Source organism: Triticum urartu, chromosome 3A (assembly GCF_056163025.1).
Source record: "Triticum urartu cultivar PI428250 chromosome 3A, HENAU_Tu73, whole genome shotgun sequence".
In the NCBI taxonomy this organism is placed as follows: Eukaryota; Viridiplantae; Streptophyta; class Magnoliopsida; order Poales; family Poaceae; genus Triticum; species Triticum urartu.
The window spans coordinates 699,178,622-699,199,316 of NC_141875.1; the positions used below are offsets into that span (position 1 = coordinate 699,178,622).

At 45.6% G+C, this 20,695-nt stretch overlaps 2 protein-coding genes across 2 annotated transcripts; both read left to right on the plus strand.

The window, feature by feature from the left end:
* Nucleotides 1-822: 822 nt before the first annotated feature.
* Nucleotides 823-2,031, plus strand: LOC147981812 (glutathione S-transferase U8-like). The gene is made up of 2 exons (XM_087517216.1): nt 823-1,207; nt 1,521-2,031. The coding sequence occupies exons 1-2, from the start codon at nt 890-892 to the stop codon at nt 1,890-1,892; spliced, it is 690 nt and encodes a 229-aa protein (XP_087373342.1). The 5' UTR covers nt 823-889; the 3' UTR covers nt 1,893-2,031.
* Nucleotides 2,032-2,945: 914 nt separating this feature from the next.
* Nucleotides 2,946-3,916, plus strand: LOC125531416 (putative glutathione S-transferase). Its single transcript, XM_048695830.2, has 2 exons — nt 2,946-3,326; nt 3,423-3,916. The coding sequence occupies exons 1-2, from the start codon at nt 3,012-3,014 to the stop codon at nt 3,798-3,800; spliced, it is 693 nt and encodes a 230-aa protein (XP_048551787.1). The 5' UTR covers nt 2,946-3,011; the 3' UTR covers nt 3,801-3,916.
* The last annotated feature ends 16,779 nt before the right edge of the window (nt 3,917-20,695 follow it).

The window sequence follows — 20,695 nt, forward strand, 5'->3', positions numbered from 1 at the left end:
CTAAACCCTAACAAAGGCTAAGAATTTATTGTAAATGGCGCCGCCGTTGACGGTCGGTACTGCGCGCAGTCGTGTCCAATATGGACAGGTACGTACGGTCGAAGGAATCACCAGCCAGCCCACAAGGTGACCGAATCCCTTCATTATTAATTAATGAGATGGGCTGAGATGGGCTGGTGTGTACGTGGCTCTAGTCCATTAAGCCCGGTCCTCTTTCTCTTGTCTTGTATTTGGAACATTGAGCACGTAGCATGCAATATGTATGCCTCTGTTGATTGTGTGCATGCATCTAAATCCTTGTAATCTTCTCTTGTCCTCTCTTCAGCACCTTTGTTCCTGAGTACAAGCAGATCATAACATGAAGGCAGTATCAACTTCTTATTAGTTAAATCACATGCACCAAGAACAAAAGTACCTAGTCTTTTATTCGCCGTGAAATATTCACAGACGTTTTTATGATAGCTATGTCCGCATCAGTGTAGCTATAACCCTCGTTTGAACCAGATTTTCAGATCCAACATTTGGTTCCTATCCTGACCGATCAATGTAACAAAAACAATTTCACCTCTTCCGAGCTTCGTCGATGAATGGGAACTTCAATCTAGGGATTCTTTCAGCCACGTACAAAATCACAAGTATGTCGGGCCGAGGGCAAGATAAGTTTGTTTGAACTCCAAACTTCAAGATGCAGCACTAATAAGTAATAGCTGAGTACTCTTGGTCCCATACAGACAAGACAGACTCTATAGAAGGTAAAAAACAATGTCGAATTGTGCAGAGCTCAATCTTCCAGGAGAAGCATCAGTATCCTACTTAAATTTCCAGACAACACACAAGCACACACGCCACAGCACCACACCATTGAAGAGCTCGCTTTCAAGCAAGAAGAATGGGTGAGCCGCCCGTGAAGCTCATCAGCTCCTTCGGCAGTACGTTCAGCCACCGCGTGGAGGTGGCCCTGCGTCTGAAGCGAGTGCCGTACGAGCTCGTCGTCGAAGACCTTCACAACAAGAGCCAACTGCTGCTCACTCACAGCCCCATCCACAAGAAGGTCCCCGTGCTCCTCCACGGCGATAGACCAGCCATCAGCGAGTCGCTCGTAATTATCGAGTACGTGGATGAGGCCTTCGCCGGGCGGCCCCTCCTCCCCACCGACCCCTACGCCCGCGCCACCGCCCGGTTCTGGGCTCACTTCATCGACGAAAAGGTATACGCAAAGCTGTAAACGAGCACCATAGTTGTGTTGAGAACTTGAGATCCGTGCGCAGATTTTTTTTCCTCAAGAAAAGAAATACATTTGAACTTTGCAAGCCTAGAGCACATGTGTACTGCACTATGCAGAACAGTTTTTTAGTTATTATTCTTTTGAAGCATCAGAAATATCTGAAATGAACCATAGCGTCTTAGATATTTATGCCGCAAAAAAAACATGAAACCATTTCTGCACACTCTATTATACTTGCTTGCAATGTTGCGCAACCCATGGGCGATCTGAAACAATATGTTGATTAAATATGCAGTGCATGAAGCCGTTGTGGGTGGCGCTGTGGATGGAACCTAGCGAGGCACAGAGACGGTCCGTGGTGGAGGCAAAGGGGAGCCTTGCGTTGCTAGAGGAGCACCTCGGGGAGAAGAGTTTCTTCAGTGGTGACTCCATCGGGCTCGTGGACATAGCAGCTAGTGTACTGGCACACTGGCTTGGAGTCATGGAGAAGATCTCCGGAGTGACCGTGGTCACCGACGAGGAGTTCCCGGCCCTTTGCCATTGGGCTAGACGGTATGTTAGTGATGAGGATGTGAAGACATGCTTGCTGGAGAGGGGTGAGCTTGTCGCCATGTTCTCTGGGTGCAAGGAGATGTTTCGATCAATGGCAATGGCGACACCACAGTAGTGAAGTTGTCCACTTTAATTCGTCTTTTGTGTTTTGTACCTCTTAATTTCCCGTGATCTTATCCTTTTTTCCCCTTGCACTGTAGCACACTTCTATGGTTTCTGCTAAACCGGGATTAATAAAGTGAGAGCTTTCTTCAGCATAATACTTCCCTCCATCTCAATATACAAGGCTACTACACATTTTCATGTCTAAATTTGACCATCAAAATGCGAATTATATGCCACAAAATGTCAATCATTGGATGCACATTTGAAAGAACTTTTCGATGATATATTCTTGATGTCATATAACTCATATATTTTTGACTAAAATATCAAGTTTCAATTTGACAGAAAAACAAGGTGGCCTTGTATACGAAAATGAAGAAAGTACTGTGTGGCATCGGTATCATAACCTATAAATAACCATTTATACCTGACTGCTGTCAGCTGTTAACCGAGAAATAACCATTTATAGATTGATGAATCATAGCCGCTCTCACAAAATTGTTCATACTTCTATGTCAGCAAATAAAAAATCCATAGCTAACAAAAAAATCAAAAAAAAAAATCCACGATCTACTTTCTATGTCGATCAAGAAACTTTGACTTTGGAAGTTCGGATGCCATTGCTCGCTTGGAAACGTACACAATAGTACCACTACATTAATTGATACGTATGTCATTGACGCAGCTTCGGTGCCTTAAAGGCACCTGCGTTTGGGTCACTGACATATGGCCAGCCACCTGTGGGGCCCACATGTCATAAACACAAAGGCAGGTGCCTTAAGGCACCGAAGCATAGTCCCAAACAAAGTCACCATCGTTTTGCTAGATTATATTATCTCCTGTTTGATCTGCCCACTGCAATCTAATATATTGTCTAGGTAAACCAAATCGGTTGTCTGATCTGCAGCTGCATCAATGACACAGCGAGCATCGACCGGATTTCAATGACACTAATCTTTTTAATCTTTCTCCTTTTGACTGATAAGATAGTTGACTAAGCAAAACAACCAAAAAGAATTGCATGTTATCCGATCTTTATTGGAGCACCATTTGGATCAATCAGGTCCCATTTACCCCTATAACTATCGACCTCCAAACTAGTCTAGGACCCCTAGCAGGCTTATCGGCAATGGTGGAACCAGTGAAGCTCATGGGCGCCTTCGGCAGCCCGTTCGTCCACCGCGCCGAGGTGGCCCTGCGCCTCAAGGGCGTCCCGTTCGAGCTCATCCTTGAAGACCTCAACAACAAGAGTGAGCTGCTGCTGAAGCACAACCCCATCCACAAGACGGTGCCGGTGCTCCTACACGGTGACCGGCCGGCCGTCTTAGAGTCCCTCCTCATCGTCGAATATGTGGATGAGGCCTTCGACGGCCCGCCGCTCCTCCCAGTCGATCCCTACGAGAGGGCCATGGCTCGCTTCTGGGCCCAGTTCATCGAGCAAAAGGTATGATTTTCTTCTCAAGTCACTCAGTTTCTTCAGGTACGGTACGTGACATGGCCGGCCATTCATGGCGGATCGACCTTGCCTATGTACATGCAGTGCTCGAGGCCGTTCTGGATGGCGGTGTGGCTGGACGACGGGGAGGCGCGGGAAGGCTTCGTGAGGGACACCAAGGAGAATCTGGCGCTGTTGGAGGCGCGGCTGCAGGGGAAGCGGTTCTTCGCCGGCGACTCCGTTGGGTACCTGGACCTGGCGGCCTGCGGGCTGGCGCACCTGCTGGGCGTGATCGAGGAGGTGGCCGGGGCGAGCCTTGTGGGCGCCGGCGAGTTCGCCGCACTGCGCCGGTGGGCGGAGGACTACACCTCCGATGCGATCGTCGCGGCGTGCCTACCGCCGAGGGAGCAGCTCGCCGCACACTTCGCCGGGAAGAAGGACCGAATCAAGCTCGCCGTCAACGCGATGGTGGGGCGGGCGTAGTTTGTCAGTTTGGGGCATCGATCAACACAGCAGGCGTCAGATTACGAACTGTATGATTTGTCTATTATGTGTGTGTTGCCTATGGAGCGTACTGAAATAAAATTCATATTAGTATTTGTTGGCACGCAATTTATGGCAAATTATTGTCAGTATACGAAATTGCTAAAACGCTGGCGCCTGAATATTTTAAGTTATCATTGAATTTTTTGGCGAATAGTTTCGTTCACTTTATGGTTAGCAGTGTACATGCGCTTTGTTTTTTGTTTTCGAATGTATGCGCTTTGTTCTGGTGCAATTGGGCAATGCTTTTATTTTGTACAGTCACAATTTATTTTGCGCTTTGTTATGGTGCAATTGGGCAAAAAAAATCATGATTTTTACAAAATAAAAGTGCAATTGTGCAAAAAGGGCAATTACAACTAAGACAAAACAAATAATTAACACAAAAAGACTGAAAGTTCGATAAGTGATTGAAATTTCAAAAATGTTATTACCGAGTTTCACATAAATGATTAAAATTAGCAAAAGGTGATTGAAACACTATTAAAGAAAGTGAATCAAACACTATCTTTTTTCAAACGCCTTTGTTTTTGCAATTCTGGTTTTCTAATCTATGTGGGAGAAGGACAATAAGTTTTAAAGTGTTCAGTCAAGCCCAAAGTTTTTGAAATTGCTACTTGAACAAGGAATGTTGGATCAAAATTGTATGCGGGCCAGGCATAAAAGGGTCATATGCAAAGCAATTTCGTATACAAAAAGTGATTGAAACATTGAAAATATTTCAAACGCCTTTGTTTTGGCAATTCTAGCTTTCTATCTATTTCAGTAAAGGAGAATGAGTTCAGGAGTGTTCAGTCAATATCAAATTTCTGCAAGTTCCAGTGTGGGCTTTGAAGCACCTAGCCCATCAGACAATCAATCATTTCGTTCCGCACACGGACTGGCTAAAATCAGAGTTTGCAGGAGTGACAACCCAATTCGAGAGCACACAAACCCAATAGAGCTTTTCAGGAGGTGAGGCCATTAGGGGGGAGGAGTGGCGTATGCCAAAAGAACATTATCTAACGAAGTGTGCTCTCTCTTTCTTGAGAGTGGTGGCTACGTTTGCTTGTTGCGGTTGTGGGATATATTTTTATTTTACCTATGATTATTGAGCAATAAAGTGGCCATGTTAACCCTAAAAAAAGTTCTGCCAAAGGCGGCACGACGCAAGTACTAGCCAAGGTAGGGTTTCACTGGTGTCCTTCACTTGCATTGGACAAGGATCACCAGGATCCCGAGAATAGCTGGCAGCAGAGAAAAATGATTATGCTCACTGGAAGGTCGGGATAATGATCTTTTTTTTGTAATCTAGCGAATGGGAGCCATTAGGCAGAGAAAAATGATTATGCTCACTGGAAATTCGGGATACTTCCTTATACCCATGACTATTGCTTTTCTTAGACTCACAACATTTTCAAGCTGCTCTGGAACACTTCTTGCCGGCTTCGACACAAAATCTTCTTCTGGATGTTATATCATGATAGGGTCAACAACAGGAACTTGTTACATCGCAAGCATATGCATCTGGATGATTATAATTGTGTGCTCTGTGCTGACAAAACAGAAGAAACTTCTCTTCACCTCTTTCGGGACTGTCCTTTTGCATCTAGCTGCTGGAACTATCTCATCCAAGACAGGAGAAGAGGTATATCATTTCATGATGAAGCCACCTTAACCATATCCTCACTACCTTCAGATATAGCTATGGACATCATCATCATCATCATGAGCTGTTGGAGTATATGGTCAGTCAGAAATGAAAAGATCTTCAGATCAGCAGCCCCACATTTCAATACCTGGAAATTCTATCTCAAGGAAGGACTTTGGGCCTCCGGGACTGGGTGATTCAGTTTATGGACCAGGGCTAGAATACTTTTATTCGTCCATGTGTATCATGTTTCCTAAGTCGGGCATTGGATGATTGTATTTTATCTTTTTTGTACTTTTGTACTTTTTGATATATTAATGAAAATACCATAGAACGATTGTTCTACGGTTTCAGGCTAAAAAAAAACTCTTGCCTAGCCCTAGATTCGAGTCTAGCCCTGTCGTAACAGACTTGCTCAAGAAAAGAAAATTTGGAATAGAATCCGGTACAACCAAGATCGTAATGCAGGTTGACCCTTTTGGCCACCCCTAGTAGCCGTACTATTACTCATGAAGATAAGGCCAGTTTGGATGCTTCTTGATGGAGCTCGTGCCGCCAAACGGCTTGGGGAGGAAGAGAAGGGGATAGAAAGGTGATAACATTTGTGCAGACCTCACCTCGTGGTGCCGTGGTGAGACGGCGTGGAGGCTTCTTGACCATGGTGGCGCAAGATGGTGGTCCGTTTGGTGGCAGGCTCTGGAGCACCCGAGGTGAAGGTTGGGATCGGGGGAAACCCCTGTCGGCCTGTCCGACACCGACGCGGCGACGCCGGTGGGTGTCGCCGGACCTTCCTGGAGGGCGTCGGGGGCGACCCTTCCTCTCGCCTCGTCGGGTACCGGGGGAAACCCTTGGCAGCAGCGTCGTCTTCGTCGCGGTCCTTCTTGGAGGTGCTGATTGGTACCGGTGCTTCGGAGCCTTGGAGCTTGGTGGGAGATCCTCGGTAGGCGCAGTGATCGTGAAGCTTCTTCGTTTCCGTCGATCTGCCGTTGTCGGCATTCTTTTCTTTTCTTTTGCTGTTTCTCTTTCGTTTCTTTTGGGTGTGATTGTGTTGCTTCCGCCCCAGCACCTATCCTTGAATGTATTGGTTGGTTGCTTTGGAATACAAAGCGGGGGGGAGGGGGGGGACCCTTTTTCTTAAAGGTGATAACATTAACGGATTCAATAACATGGAGGGTCTTAGAGTACAAATGAAGGGCGAAAGGAAGACATGGTGACCTGCACTATGTGGACACACTCAAGGGCCTCCTTGATTCACAAGATTGCTTAAAGCACATGAATATGAAAAATACTGGATTGGAATTTCATGCCCATTGGAGTACTGTAGTATTTGAGTCTGTTTGATTGCATCACCGGAAAAACAAAAGAATTTATTTTCAAGTAGTTGAGTGGATTTCAGATATCCAATGGAATGTAGTATTACAAATGATTCCTTAGAAAAAAGTACTGTGTGATTCAATCCAATAAATCAAATGCCCACTAATTAAGAATGATCGTCAAAAAATCCTATGAAATCCTTTTAAACAGAGAGGCACTTGGTGTGGGAGGAAAACGGACAACGAACAAGTGTTTCCACTGATGCTAAAGTCTGAACAGACGATTCTCATGTGTACATCAGAAATAGAAATAGTTGTTTGAAAATATGCTAAAAATGGAAATCTTATCTGGCGTACGTCAACCGAGGGGTGGTTCCAAGAACGCCTTCTATCTGCCAGATTCGTTTGCATGAATCTTGGCATAGGATCCCAATCACGTCAGATTTTCAAACCAATTCGCTATTAGAAAAATGCCATCGAACTATTTCAAAAATTCTATAGCAACCGCACTAGTTAGTATCGCGACCCTCACCTAGGCACCTGGTTTCGAACCCTACTCTACCCTTTTATTTGTTTTTCTTTACCAGATGGCAATTTCTCCAGAAAAAATGAACATGGCAGTTTTATAACATGTCAACTTAAACATTTTTTCCTTCTTTTTGTTTTTTTCTCAAATCAAGCTTGTTTTTGTGCATGGCATTTTTTATTAGGAGACGACATTGTTATTATTAAGAGATGGCATTTTTTATTAAGAGATGGTATTTCTATTATTAAGTGACATTTTTATTATGATTATAAGAGATGGCTTTTTTTATTATGAAGAGATGACATTATTTATTATTATAAGAGATGACATTCTTTATTACTAAGATATGGCTTTTTTATTAAGAGGTGACATTTTTTATTATTAAGAGATGACATTTTTTATTAAGAGATGGCATTTGTTATTTCTAGATGGCATGCTAAGTTTATTAAGATATGACATTTCTTATCATGAATTTTTTTCCTTTCTTTCTTGTCCAATGGCAACTCAAATTGTAGGACCACCGCAAGTTTGTATATTTTTTTGAACATCCACTGTTAATTGTGATACTAGAGGACAGCATTTTTTTATAAATTCAGAGCATGGCATTTTTCAATTTTTAGTTTTTTATGTGTTTTATAAGAAAATGATTATTTTTGGTGTTCATGATATTTTTTTATATATAAAACAACTAACCGGGGCTTTTTGGGTCAATCGCAATGAACGATGTAAAACTTGGGAGCTGCCCCGGGCGAATGAAACACTCGACGGGGTTCTCCCATACATCAGATGCTAGATATTGGGGGTCATAAAAGGGAAAAAGATTCCCATCACCCGGCGGATTACAGACACTGTGTCCGCCCCTTCTGACGTTCAACACGTGTCCTGTGAGAATGAACCGAGCAACATACTAAGTCATTATCCTTATCTATTCTTCGTGTCTTCCTCTCAGCCGTGCTCCAGGACCGCCACACGCCACAAGGGTCGCAGGAAGCCACTCATCCTGCACACTACCGCAAGCCTCTCTATTGAATCCGCCGCCGGTGATCGTCAGAGGAGACCGCGGGCCGTGCTTTCTCCTCCCCTCTTCCTCTCCAACTCCTCCTTTCCTCGTCTCCCTATGCGCGCTTGCCAGACCTCTGCTCCAGCCACCATCGACGAGTTGCACCGCTTCATCCTCCCCTCTCGCTGTTCGTCGTCGCTCTGACCGATGATGTTTTTTTATACTTTCCGCAACAAGGGCCTTGTTGCAAAAGATCTTTCGCACAACATCATCTCTGTTACAGAAATTTCTTGATTCACACCACAAACTACATCTTCTTTTCAGTGAAAAAATTCTGCAACATTATTCATGTTGCAAGGGTCCTCCCGCAACATTGTCTATGCTGCAAAAACTATGAAGAAAAGCAGATCTGCAACACCACTCTGTTGCAAAAGTCCTCCCACAACATCATCTATGTTGCAAAAAAAAATTGAAGACAAAAGAAAGATTTCAGGCGAAAATAATGCTTTGGTGGTTTGCAACAAAACAACTGTTGCAGTGCGAGTTCTGCAACATATACCTTGTTGCAATTCATGACACATCTCACTAGGGGAGATCCGATGGCTATTTGTAGCACAACCAACGATGTAGGAGGCGGCAGATGTTTTCAATTAATCACCGGCAGACGCGTAGCGTTGCCCAAAACAATGAAAAAACAATGTATTATTTGCTTAAAATCCTCATTGTCAAACTAGAAAAGATAAGGATTCAGTGTTAAGAGATGACATTTTTTTATTAAGAGGTGGCATTTCTTACTTTTATATGGCATTTTTTGTTTATTAAGAGATAGCATTTTTTCTTTCTTTCACATGACAATTCAAATTTTAGGACTGCGGCAAGTTTAAATATTTTTTTAACATCCACGATTAATTTCGGATATTAGAGGACGTCACTTTTCATAAACTCAGAGCATGACATTTTGCAATTTTTATCTAGATGTTTGTAAGAAAATGATTTTTAAAAATAGCTAACTGGGCCTTTTCAGGTCAATCGGGGTCGCCCCGGCCTGCCATCCAGCGAACAATCTAAAACGATCCCTAAAAACTGTCACCGGGAGAACGAATGTTCAATGGGGGTCCTGCCCAGCGAAAGTATGCCAGATATTGGGGTCCTAATAGCATCTACAGCCCGACTCTACAAACGTCCGCGAACGCGCCCTGGTATGTCACGGACAGCGACCGATCACCCCTCAAAAAATGCATTCTACATCCAGATACCTCAAATTAGAAATCTCAAATCCATATTATTATGCGCAACGAAAATATAATCTAAGCGGGGCTCGTCCGGTTCCACTTCCTGCTCGCCCGGCTCCGCCCTGACCATGTATGGCGGCCGGCTGCGCCCCTCAGAGTGTTGGTCTGGTCGCCGGCAAGGTAGGGTAGGGCATGGGACACGAGCTGGCTCACGGGACTCAAGGCCCTGCCGTCTCCCATGCTCTACTCTTCCTCATCGGAGACCAGAACCTGAACGGTGCCAGTGGACGTCAGATCGATCACGGATCCATCCGGGGACGAGCCGCCGAGGTCGACCACGATGCGGTTGCGGTGCCTGGACTGATGCGCCACACGGGGCGCCGGAGAATGCGACTCTGCCTCGCCGACGTCCGCCGCCGCCTCCTGCGCCCGGTGCCTTGCACGACGTGCCAGCCGTGCCATGGCCTCATGGGACGATGGTGCATCCCCAATATCGGTGCGCCATCGGAGGGTTGCGTGTCCACCAGCGCATTCGGACGCCAGACAGACCGCACGGTGTCCGGGAAGGCAGCTACGGCCGGCCTAGTGCCGGATTCATCCGCCATTTCGGCGGATGCAATGGATTCCCGACGGATGGAGTCAGAGCGCAGCCGTCCACGGGCCTCCTCCCGGGCACGACGGAGCGCAAGCCGGACGACAATCTCCTCCTCGAGGCCGCATAGGATGAGTTAGGGGTCGACGGATCTGGAGGTGATGGACGACTCGAATTCGCTGCCCGCCATGCCTGAGATGAGCGGAAGGAGCCGGATACGAGCATGGGTGGCGGATGGGAGTGGAGGGGAGGGGAGTGAAGTGGCTAGGGTTTGGTCCGATGAGCGGATGGGGAGGATTTTATGTGGGTCGGGTGGGCCAGCGTGGGCCGGGTCCGACGTGACAAATGTGCCCGGGCGTGCCTAGGCGTCCCCATATCCATCCCATATTTTGGCTGGATATAGGGGTGCCGTTTAGCCCGAGCGTTTGAGGGGCCCGTCTGGGTCAAAAAATCGTGTCCGGACAGTGACCGGGCGGCCCGCCCAAGCGTATGAGACGGGTTTGAGGCGCCCGGCGTAGATGCTCTAAAACAATGGCAATTTGCTGTAAAATCCTCATTGTCACACTAGATAATATAAGGAAGTTAGTTTTTTTTTTTGAAAAGGATGGTCAATTCTGACTTTCTGATCAAGTGAAAACTGAAAAGTACATATCTCATGAGGCCATGACCACCAGCATTATACAATTCGTCTATGCTGCCAATGCTAGCCGTTCAACCCCTAGTTTCCAACTTAGAGCAACTACAGTAATGGGCTTATAGTCTGCTTATATAAAAAATTTGCTTATGTGAAGGAAAAAGACATGAAAAAGTAAGGAGAGTGAACTCTCATGCAAGAGTCTGGCTATATGCGTGCTTCAAGAAAGATGCAATAAATGTGAGGTGAAGTTTCCCGCTTTGTGCCAGTGGCGGAGGGAGTACACCGCCGACGAGGCCGTGCGGGCATGCCTACCGTGCCGGAAGCAGCTCGTGGCCTACTACACCGCCAAGAAGGACGGCTTCGTCGTCAGAGGCAATGTATTTTTTTCACCGACGAAACACTTCTAGTTCGTTTCGCATGAATATTGTTAAGAATGCTTCCGATAGTAACACAGTCATCCACAAAAAAAGTTCAGAACTTCTTTAAAACATTTTTCATTTTTTTGAGTTACTGTTCATCCAGGAGCAAATGCACGAGGGAGCCAAAATGACTGCCCCGTATGCACACATTCAGATCACGTCCTAACATACTTCTGTAACATCTCCTCTCCACCAATTATAATGTTTTTTATTTGTTGGCCAAAAATATTCATAACAAAAGGTTGGAAAATAGAATGATATAAATGCAAGTATAATAAAATTCACTCTTTGTCGGAAAAAAAGTATAATGAAATAATTAATACAATCCTTAAAGGGGTAGGTAAAATTAAAGAACATTGTAATAAGAGTAAAAAAATTGGAAAGCACACGGGAAACCACGAGCTTATTCTTAAGTCTAAAGCGTCGACAAACTTGTGGTACAAGATCTGATTAACTGCCCTGGTACGTGTTAATGACACACAAGCTCCTCCTGATCTTGCCGTTGGCCATGGTCTTGAGCTAAGATGGCACCCAAAATCACCATTGTGGCCTTGAATTTCTCCTCCCATCGATTGCTGACCTCGGTGTTGGAACACAAAACTTTACCTATGTTCGACGCCATCACAGGTGCAACAACTTAACGAGCAGGTGGGCTCAGGGTCTGCGACGAACGGCTTGGTGTTGATGGCGGTGGTGGAGGACTCCTCGAGATAGGTGGGGGAGGACTTGAAAACCTTGAGATGGGAGGTGGAGGGCTTGATAACACCGTTGGCGGCGGCGGTGGGCTTGATAACATCGGTGATGGCGGTGGAGAGCTTGGTAACCGCGGGGTGGGCGATGGTGGGCTTGACAACCTCTGGGCGGGAGGTGGAGGACTAGGCATCTGCAACGGAGGAGGCGATGTCCTTGGGACAGGAGGCATCGGATTGGGATACCGGTACCCTGCTTCGCACGTCCGCAACACGCTGCCGAGCAATGCGAGCACAGCGAGGACAGTGGAGAGCTTAGCCATCGGCCCTGTTTGGATACTCTAACACAGTTAGAGTTAGAGTTATTTTCTAACCGACTTTAACTCAAATAAGCACCTCTCCATCGGGATAGTTGGGTTAGATGAAACTAACCCACTTTAACCCTATCTGTTTGGATACTTTTAGGTTATTTAAGCCCCCAACTAATCCAAACTAGCTCTAACCCCATGATCCAAATAAGGCCATCGTCGCCATGGGTCGTGCCTGGTTGGACTGTGTAAGACATTCGTTGCTCACCATGGCCATTTATAGCCGACCAGTTACCTCCAAGCCGAGAGATACAGACGACCGAGGCAGAAATGCAAGCTGATGCACCGAACGAACGTGGGTTACGGTACAGCTCAAGCAGTTGACATCCCTCTGCAGTCTTGAGTAAAATATGTCACTTGATACTAATCCCCGCGTTGAATAGCTAGGTAGATACTCCATTAAGCATTGATTGCCGCGGTGACCACCGATCATTGGCTAACGCCGACGACGCCGGCTAAAAGAATTACACACCAGAACGAATCATGGGAGGGGAAGCTCTACTCGAATGTTTTTTCTTGCGCTAACTATGCGTGTTGACAATGCCACTGTCCTAAGAACAACTCTGTTTTATTTCATTCATAGGGCACATCTGACTCTTCTTTACAAAAGAAGAAAGAAAACAAAATTCAATAGTATTTTGGACCTTCATTTCCTTAGTGGAATCTTCATTCGACTTCATTCATTAATAGGCTACTCTCTCTGCCCCATAATATAAGACTTTTTGCAAACTCAGCTTGCAAAAACGTCTTATATTGTGGGAGGGGGGCAAAGCGAAGCCCGCTGAACGAAGCAATAGAACCAGCCACAGTTCATCGTGCCACAGACTACGAAGCATACAGAAACATCAACTCGTGCCCCCGCCAACAGCTACTTGGGCCTGTTTGCTTCGCAGGTTTCTCTTCTGCAATGCAGACCAGGGAGACGACACATAAATCTTCATGTCAACTCCATGGAAATAACATCATTATTAGGTTTAGCATGGTGCAAAGCACCTTCAGCAGAAACAATAACAATACTCCAGAAATACCTATAGGCATAGCACAATGCATTCTTTGCAGCATGAAGAACGAAATTTCTCGTCAAACTTCCAAGCATAACTACCAAAGTTCTAAGGCAGCGGCGACTTAGCTAAACTATAGTGCCGATCTCAATTAAAAAAAATCCTTAGTGCCATCACACGACTTCTGCTACAATCTTAATGTGAACTACATGGTTTGGATCCTGAATGGATTTGGCAACCTCGTTATAGTGTAAGGCTACAATTACTTGACTTACCCAAACAAGGTGTTCGAGTTGTGTCGAATATTATGTACAAGGTAGGTTACAGTTGGACTATGAGTTGTATTGTGTTTACATAGGATGTGGAGTCGTGTCCTAGTAGGACACTTGTATCCTAGGCCTCTCATATATATCCGGAAGAGAGGAGGAGAGGTTCTTCCCCTTGTGCTTCCTCCTCCATGGCCTCCCCCCTCTGGTCTTTGGCCTTCATGATGATGATGGCCCCTCCAGGATCCTCCTCCATGGCCATCGATGATGATGGCCCCCTCCGGCAGGGTGCCGGAGAGGGCATAGATTGATTTTTCGTGGCTACAGAGGCTTGCGGCGGCGAAACTTCTGATCTAGGTTTCTTTCTGGAAGTTTGGATATATATAGAAGAGTTTGATGTTGATTTCACGTCAGGGGGGTCACCGAGGCATCCACGAGGCAGGGGGGCGCGCCCTACCCCCTGGGCGCACCCCCCACCCTCGTGGGTAACTCGGAACTCCCCTGGTCCACCTCCGGTGCTCCGTGGGCTTCTTCTAGTCCAAAAATAGGCTCTGTAAAATTTCAGATCAATTGAACTCCGTTTGGTTTTCTTTTTCTGCGATACTCAAAAACAAGGAAAAATAGAAACTGGCACTGGGCTCTGAGTTAATCGGTTAGTCCCAAAAATCATATAAAACAACATATAAAAGCCCATTAAACATCCAAGATAGATATTATAACAGCATGAATACTTCATAAATTATTGATACGTTGGAGACGTATCAATGAACCTCGTTAACAAATCTCGGTGTCGTGCCTCGTGTGATTGCTTGGTCTTCGATAGATCGACGGTGGCCTCGAATTTATTTTAACAAGTGGTATCATGAGCTAGGGTTGCGAAGATCGAAGGTTGTGTAATCGTTGGTCTACGAGGAAGAAAATATCAACAAAAATCTGCAGGATGTAATATGGGCGATGTCGTCGGCGAGTTACGATTCCGAGGCGGATGTTGGTCGTAATTTTCACGGAAAGCGGTCTCGGCGAGAAAGCAGCAGGGGACGCGAGATCCCGCGTGCAGAGGCCCAGGCAGGAGCCCTCTCTGTGATGAGAGGTCCAGGTGCGGGCCTAGGGGCTCTCGGCCAGCGAGGCCCATGTGGGGCACTTGCGGCTGGTGTGTTTTGACCCGGTGGGCAAGACGCTGGGAAGTTGATGGAGGCCGCGAGACGCGTCTGCGCAGCTGCTGGAGATCTACGGATAGCCACATCGTGAGGATTTGTTTGAGAAAAAAAGGCTACAGGACCACATGTGTGTGCATGAGAGCAGTTTGGTTGGATCAAGTTCGGTCCCTTGTTCTGCTATATGGTACACGGAGAAGCAACAACAAACAGTGACAGAAAAGAACAAGAATTGTGCAGTTTGCATGGAAGTTTTTTTTCTGGGTCGGTTTGCTGTGATGGCTTGGAACACGTGGGCAGGTGGCGGAGGCGCGCGGGCAAGCGTGTCATATGGATGTGCATACAAGGCTTGTGAAGTCTGGTGCATGTCGTGCAGCCGGACATGTTCGTCTGGGTCGGGCTAGATAGTCTGACAGATCGACGTGAGTCTGTGGGAACAGAAGACGGTGGTGGGATCAACGACATCAACATAGGATGCTGATGATGACCGACTTCTGGAGCCTAGTGGTCTGATGGAAGCGTAAAACTCGTCACCGGTCGCTGATGATCGGTGGTTCTCTGCAGTGGGGGTTGAGTGCCGTGGGTTCACGACCCTTAAGACTCAATTGAGACAGCAAAGGCTCGATGCGGTAATAGCGGCGAGGCGTGCGGTATGCACGGGGCATGGAGACGGGCCAGGGATCTGGTGGTCATACATGTAGTGAGACAACTGTGAATTTGACTCGGAATGACTACAAGCAACGGTGAAATTCCGTCATGTTTCAGACAGGCGGTCAAGGAAGAGCGGTGATGTTGAGTTCAGGTAACTCTTATGCGTGACACCCAATATGTGAGTTGTTCACTTTCATGCATGTCAGTGATTGGTGTGTGATGGAGTTGACGGGTACTCTGGAAGTTGGAAGCGCAAACTAGAGTAACTAGATGATGCCCCGCGCGTTGCTGCGGGATTTTCTAAGAAAGGTGAGGATCTAAACTGAAGTGACAAAACTGCACATCCAACTTAGCATTCTGTAGAGCTGGCAATCCACATTAAGACGGTCAATAGGAAACACATGAATATAAGTGGAACTTTGCAAAAAAATAAGATGCACATGATGCCAACAGTTGCCGCAGATACATGTAGTCCCACATCATAATATATTTGTAGTTTTGTACCGCTGAAAATCATCCTGAAGTATGAGAATGTTTCTTAGTTACAATAGGTAGCGATCAAGGTAACCATTATTGATAATACTATACTATAAGTAACTGGCATGGATGGCACTGAAGCATGTATCATCATTGTAGCATAGCTTGATGTTGCCCTGCATAGTGTACAAATTTGTAGCATTGTTAGGAAGGTATTAAGTGGATAGAATGGAGACTGGTTTAATCTGTGATGTGGTGCATTAAACCTCTGATTTTGTTTTTGTAGCAGCATTACTCTGCCTGCCCTAAAATGTTTCCTGCGTTCTTGTTGTTTGTAGTGCTGCATGAAGACGTAAAATGAGAGCGTCATGGAAAATTGTGATATATTGCTGATGGTAATAGCTAATAGTAGCCTTCCCATGGAACTATACTGATTAAATATGTATAAGAAAACACTCAGAAAATTACATAAATTTAATGATTTTATAGAAGATGAAAAAAATGTTTCCTAAGCTCCCATGTATGAGAATAAGAAGCAAGCCAGATGACTATCATCACAAAAAAAGGTTCATTTCAAAAATCACACATATAGTCTTCAATGAAAAGATTTATTAGAAACCTGTGATCAACTAATGGGATAATGGAACCCTTTGTGTTCTGCATACTAATCAACCTCTTCAAAATGTTATAACAAAGTGGGCTATACAGTGATCTAGCTAGTAACGTGGTTTTTCTGAATGATCGTACTGATTTTGTATTTCTACCAATTTGTGAGTCAATCACCAGAACTGCATATATGCTGCTACAGCACAAACACGTTTGAGACCATTGGCCATCTGCATATGCATCTCTAAACCTCATATTATTGTTCAGTTTGAACTCTCACCTACACATCTATATTACACAATCAGATGAGTAGAACATCTATTTATATAGCAGCTCTAAACTCCAAAGAGACTCCCAAAGCAAGAGTATAATATATTTTCAGAGGTATATACTTAAGAATGTCCGGTCAGTAACCAAAAAATGAATTGGCCTGCAGCTATGTGCTAGAATTTATGATACAAACATTGACTCTCTGTGAATATATACTAAACGAAAGCAGGGCGAAAAGGATCAACAGGCCAAGCGCATGGTAGTGATCTAACAACAAAGAAACAACATGGTACAGGGAGACTGGGAGTGGATGAATGAGGGAGAACCTCGTACAAATATGGGATTGAAATAGATTGCAGGTGGCATTGAGGCCGCAGAGGTGACCCGGCCTAGGATGTTTCCAACCTTTCGCTAACTGCAAAAAAAGAGGGCATGCATATAGTTCCAATTCAGCATAGTTTTGCAAAAAAAAAAAAGAACAGCGAGTAATACTAACTTATTGTATGAGGAGGTTGCGGGGAAGCAGGTACGAACAGGGGCTGCGAAGAAGAAGGTACAGACAGGGGACGCGGCGTCGAGGGAGCAGATGTGTCCAGCCAACATGCAGAGCACCAGCAGGCGATGGGTGTGGTTGATTTATATAAGGGAGAACCCGGCGACTCTCGAGCAGCTCCACTGATTAATGGGGAGAGGAATTGCATCGGTTACCTGGGCAGGGGGAATTAAATCCATCCGTTTCTGTTGGAGAAAAGTAGTGGGGCTTAACTGAGGCTGGAGAAGGTGAAGAGGAAGAGGTGCTGCAGTGGAGAAGACAGAAGGCAGCGAGCCTACCATGGGGAATCCTTTGGGCGACAAAAGGGCGCTGCCGACCGCCATGGAGAAGGGTTGAAGCAGCGTTGCCGCGACGGGGATTCCTACTCTCGTGTGGAGAAGAAATCGAGCGTGTGGTGGGCCAGCCTTTTGGGCGGAGAAAAGGGAGGCTAGCGAGCGGTCTTATGGGCTAGATTTCAGCGTGTGATGGGCCAGCGTTTTGAGCGGAAAAAGAAGGGGAGGCGAGCGAGCGAGTGGTCTGGCCAGGCTAGTGCGCGGACACGAAGCGAGGAGAAAAAATAAATTAAGTGATGTCTGCCCATGACGTGGCATCACCAAATTGCATGAAAATTTCTTAGTGGGAGGTAGCTATTTAAGAATAGAGGATGACATGGCACATCGTTGATGTGTATAGTGTGCATGGTGAGAGAATAGAAAGTAGTGGGGAGCAACTTCTTAAGAATGGTAGATGTGGAACTTAATTTCGCTCGAGCGTTGACTGTGGCCAGGAAAAGGAGGGAATACAAGTTGCATGAGGAGTCACATGGAGTCTTTGGAGTAGCAGTGATACTCAAGTTCAATGTACATGAAAGTTTGACGCATGGACGAATCCAAGGTGGTGGAGAATATTCGTCAAGGTGGAGTTTATTGGAGTTGTGTCGAATATTGTATACAAGGTAGGTTACAGTTGGACTATGAGTTGCATTGTGTTTACATAAGATGTAGAGTCGTGTTCTAGTAGGACACTTGTATCTTAGGCCTCTCATGTATAGCGGAGTAGACACACGTATAACATATGCCAACATAATAGCACATGCACGCGGGGGAGCCGGCGCTGTGTGCCGGCGCCCGGGCGGCCAGGGTGCGGTATTGTGACGGTGTCATGGGGAGGAGCATCCGTAGTCAGGCCCAGGATGTAGCCATATCGGTGAACCTCGTTAATAAATTTTGGTGTCGTGCCTCGTGTGATTGCTTGATCTTTGATAGATCAACGGTGGCCTTGGATTTATTCTAACAGAAGATTGTCCAACTACCGCTGCATATGCCATTGCTTTGAGGGGCGTCAGATCAATTATGCCATCAATCGCTTGCGTCAAAGCACCCTCAAAACACCTCAGCATGACAAACAACACTCAGTTTTTTCAAGATAGATAAGAGGCAAGAGCATTGTAAGGGGAGTTGGTATATTTGGCATTTCGGACAAGCGGCCGGGCCTATTGCACGACCAGTTGTAGGCTGAAAATTTTAGCCCCCACTCATTGCAGGAGCAGAGGAAGCGCCACACACTACCAAAGCCTGTCTACCCAAGCCCGACGAGGCAATTAATTAGATTGAAATCTAGATATACAATATGTATGGATTTTTTATTAAGTGAATGTTCTCCATTCATTCCCTACACAACTAGAAAAAGGCCTGTTAGTGACGCATCTATTTTTTTCCATTAATGGCGCATTATAGGTGCGCAAAAGGTGCGCCATTACTATCCGAGATAATAGAGGCGCACCACATAGTGTGCCATTACTATGCCCAACAATGCGCCATTATTATCTGACTTAGTAATGATGCACCACACAGAAGTGCGCCATTACTAACAAATTTTTTTTCAATTTTTTTTCAATTTTTTTAATTTTTCTTTCAGAATTTTTTTCGTTTTTTTCTTAATCTCGGGTCAATCTGCTTAATCTCAAGTCAAATCGCACTCCGTGGTCAAACTTCTCGAAAGGTCACCCATCCTCACACTACTCCAACCCGAACACGCTTAACTTCGCAGTTTTATCCAACTCTAGCACCAGCTCACTTAACATGCACTTATTGATATATCTATCATATCAATCCTATTAAACCTTGTTGATGTTGTTCATGTTCATGAGTGTGATGAAATTTTGAAAAAAAAATATATCAAACTTCCCGGTCCTATTACGTATCATATTTTGAACATTTCTTCCAAAAAAAGTTCGAAACCAATTTTTTTTGTTACTAGTGGCGCACCTAGCAAATGGTGCGCAATTACTAAGTTTGAATTTTTTTTTCCATTTCCCCCCTCTTGATCTTAAAAGCCCCATATCTTTTATTCTGTTAGGTTTTTGGGGATTATAAAAATCTTCAACGGGGTTTCCCCAGTTGAATTCGGATGTAACTTTTCGAGTAGATGATTTTTCATATAAAAAACTTTTTAATCCGAATTCGTATGCAAAAGTTATGCCCATTTTACTAAATTCCAGAGAGATTTTGCAAATAAAGTCGAAATTCATATTTGTAAATTTTCCCAACAACTAGACCACATATCACATGGGAAACTTATTTTCTTTTATTTCTTTGACATTTCTATTATTTTCTTTTTTTTTTCTAAAACTGAAAAGGCGGTCCACGGGAGGGGGGTGCATTTAGTAATGGCGCATTTTGTATAGGTGTGCCATTATTAAGTTTGACATAGTAATGGCGCACTTTGTGAAGGTGCGTTATTACTATGTCAACTTAGTAATGACGCACTATCCCCAGGTGCGCCACTGTTAACATTTTTTTTTCAAAACTAGTAATGACGCACCACACACCAGGTGCGCCATTAGTAATGTGGCCTATAAGCAGACCACATACATGGTGCGCCTATAATGGCCTATAAGCCGTTTTTCTAGTAGTGCTAGGTATCTGTTCCACTATTTGTTGCTGTCATCAAGAAGAGAAATAAGCAGACCATACCCCCAGACAAATTTTGTGAACACAATTGTCAAATATTTGAAGAACACAGTGAGCAGGATGTCAATTCATATACATTTGTTGCTAAGGGCATCTCCAGCCGCGCCCCCAACAGGCCCCCCCAGGCCACTTTTTCGGCGCCGGCGCCGAAAAAACGGCCCAGTCGCGCCCCCAGGACGCCGAAAATCGCCGACTCGGACCTTTTTTCCGCCCGGCGGTCACAGGCCGAACCCGGCGCGCTGGGGAGCCGTTGGGGGCTCCGGCGCTAGGGAAAAGCACGCCTGGACCACACCGACAGGGGAAAAGTCAAGGTTTTCTTCCCCCGACTTACCTCACACCCCCCGTGCCCTCGGCCACCACTAGCTATATCCTGGCGACGGCCGCCGCCCTACTCCGCTAGATAGCCATTCCCCGCCGGAAAATAGCAGCACTTCGCCGCGGCAGCCCCTCCCGCAGCAGCTGGGCGTTTCCGGCCGCCGTTTCCGGCCGCAGAGGCGCGG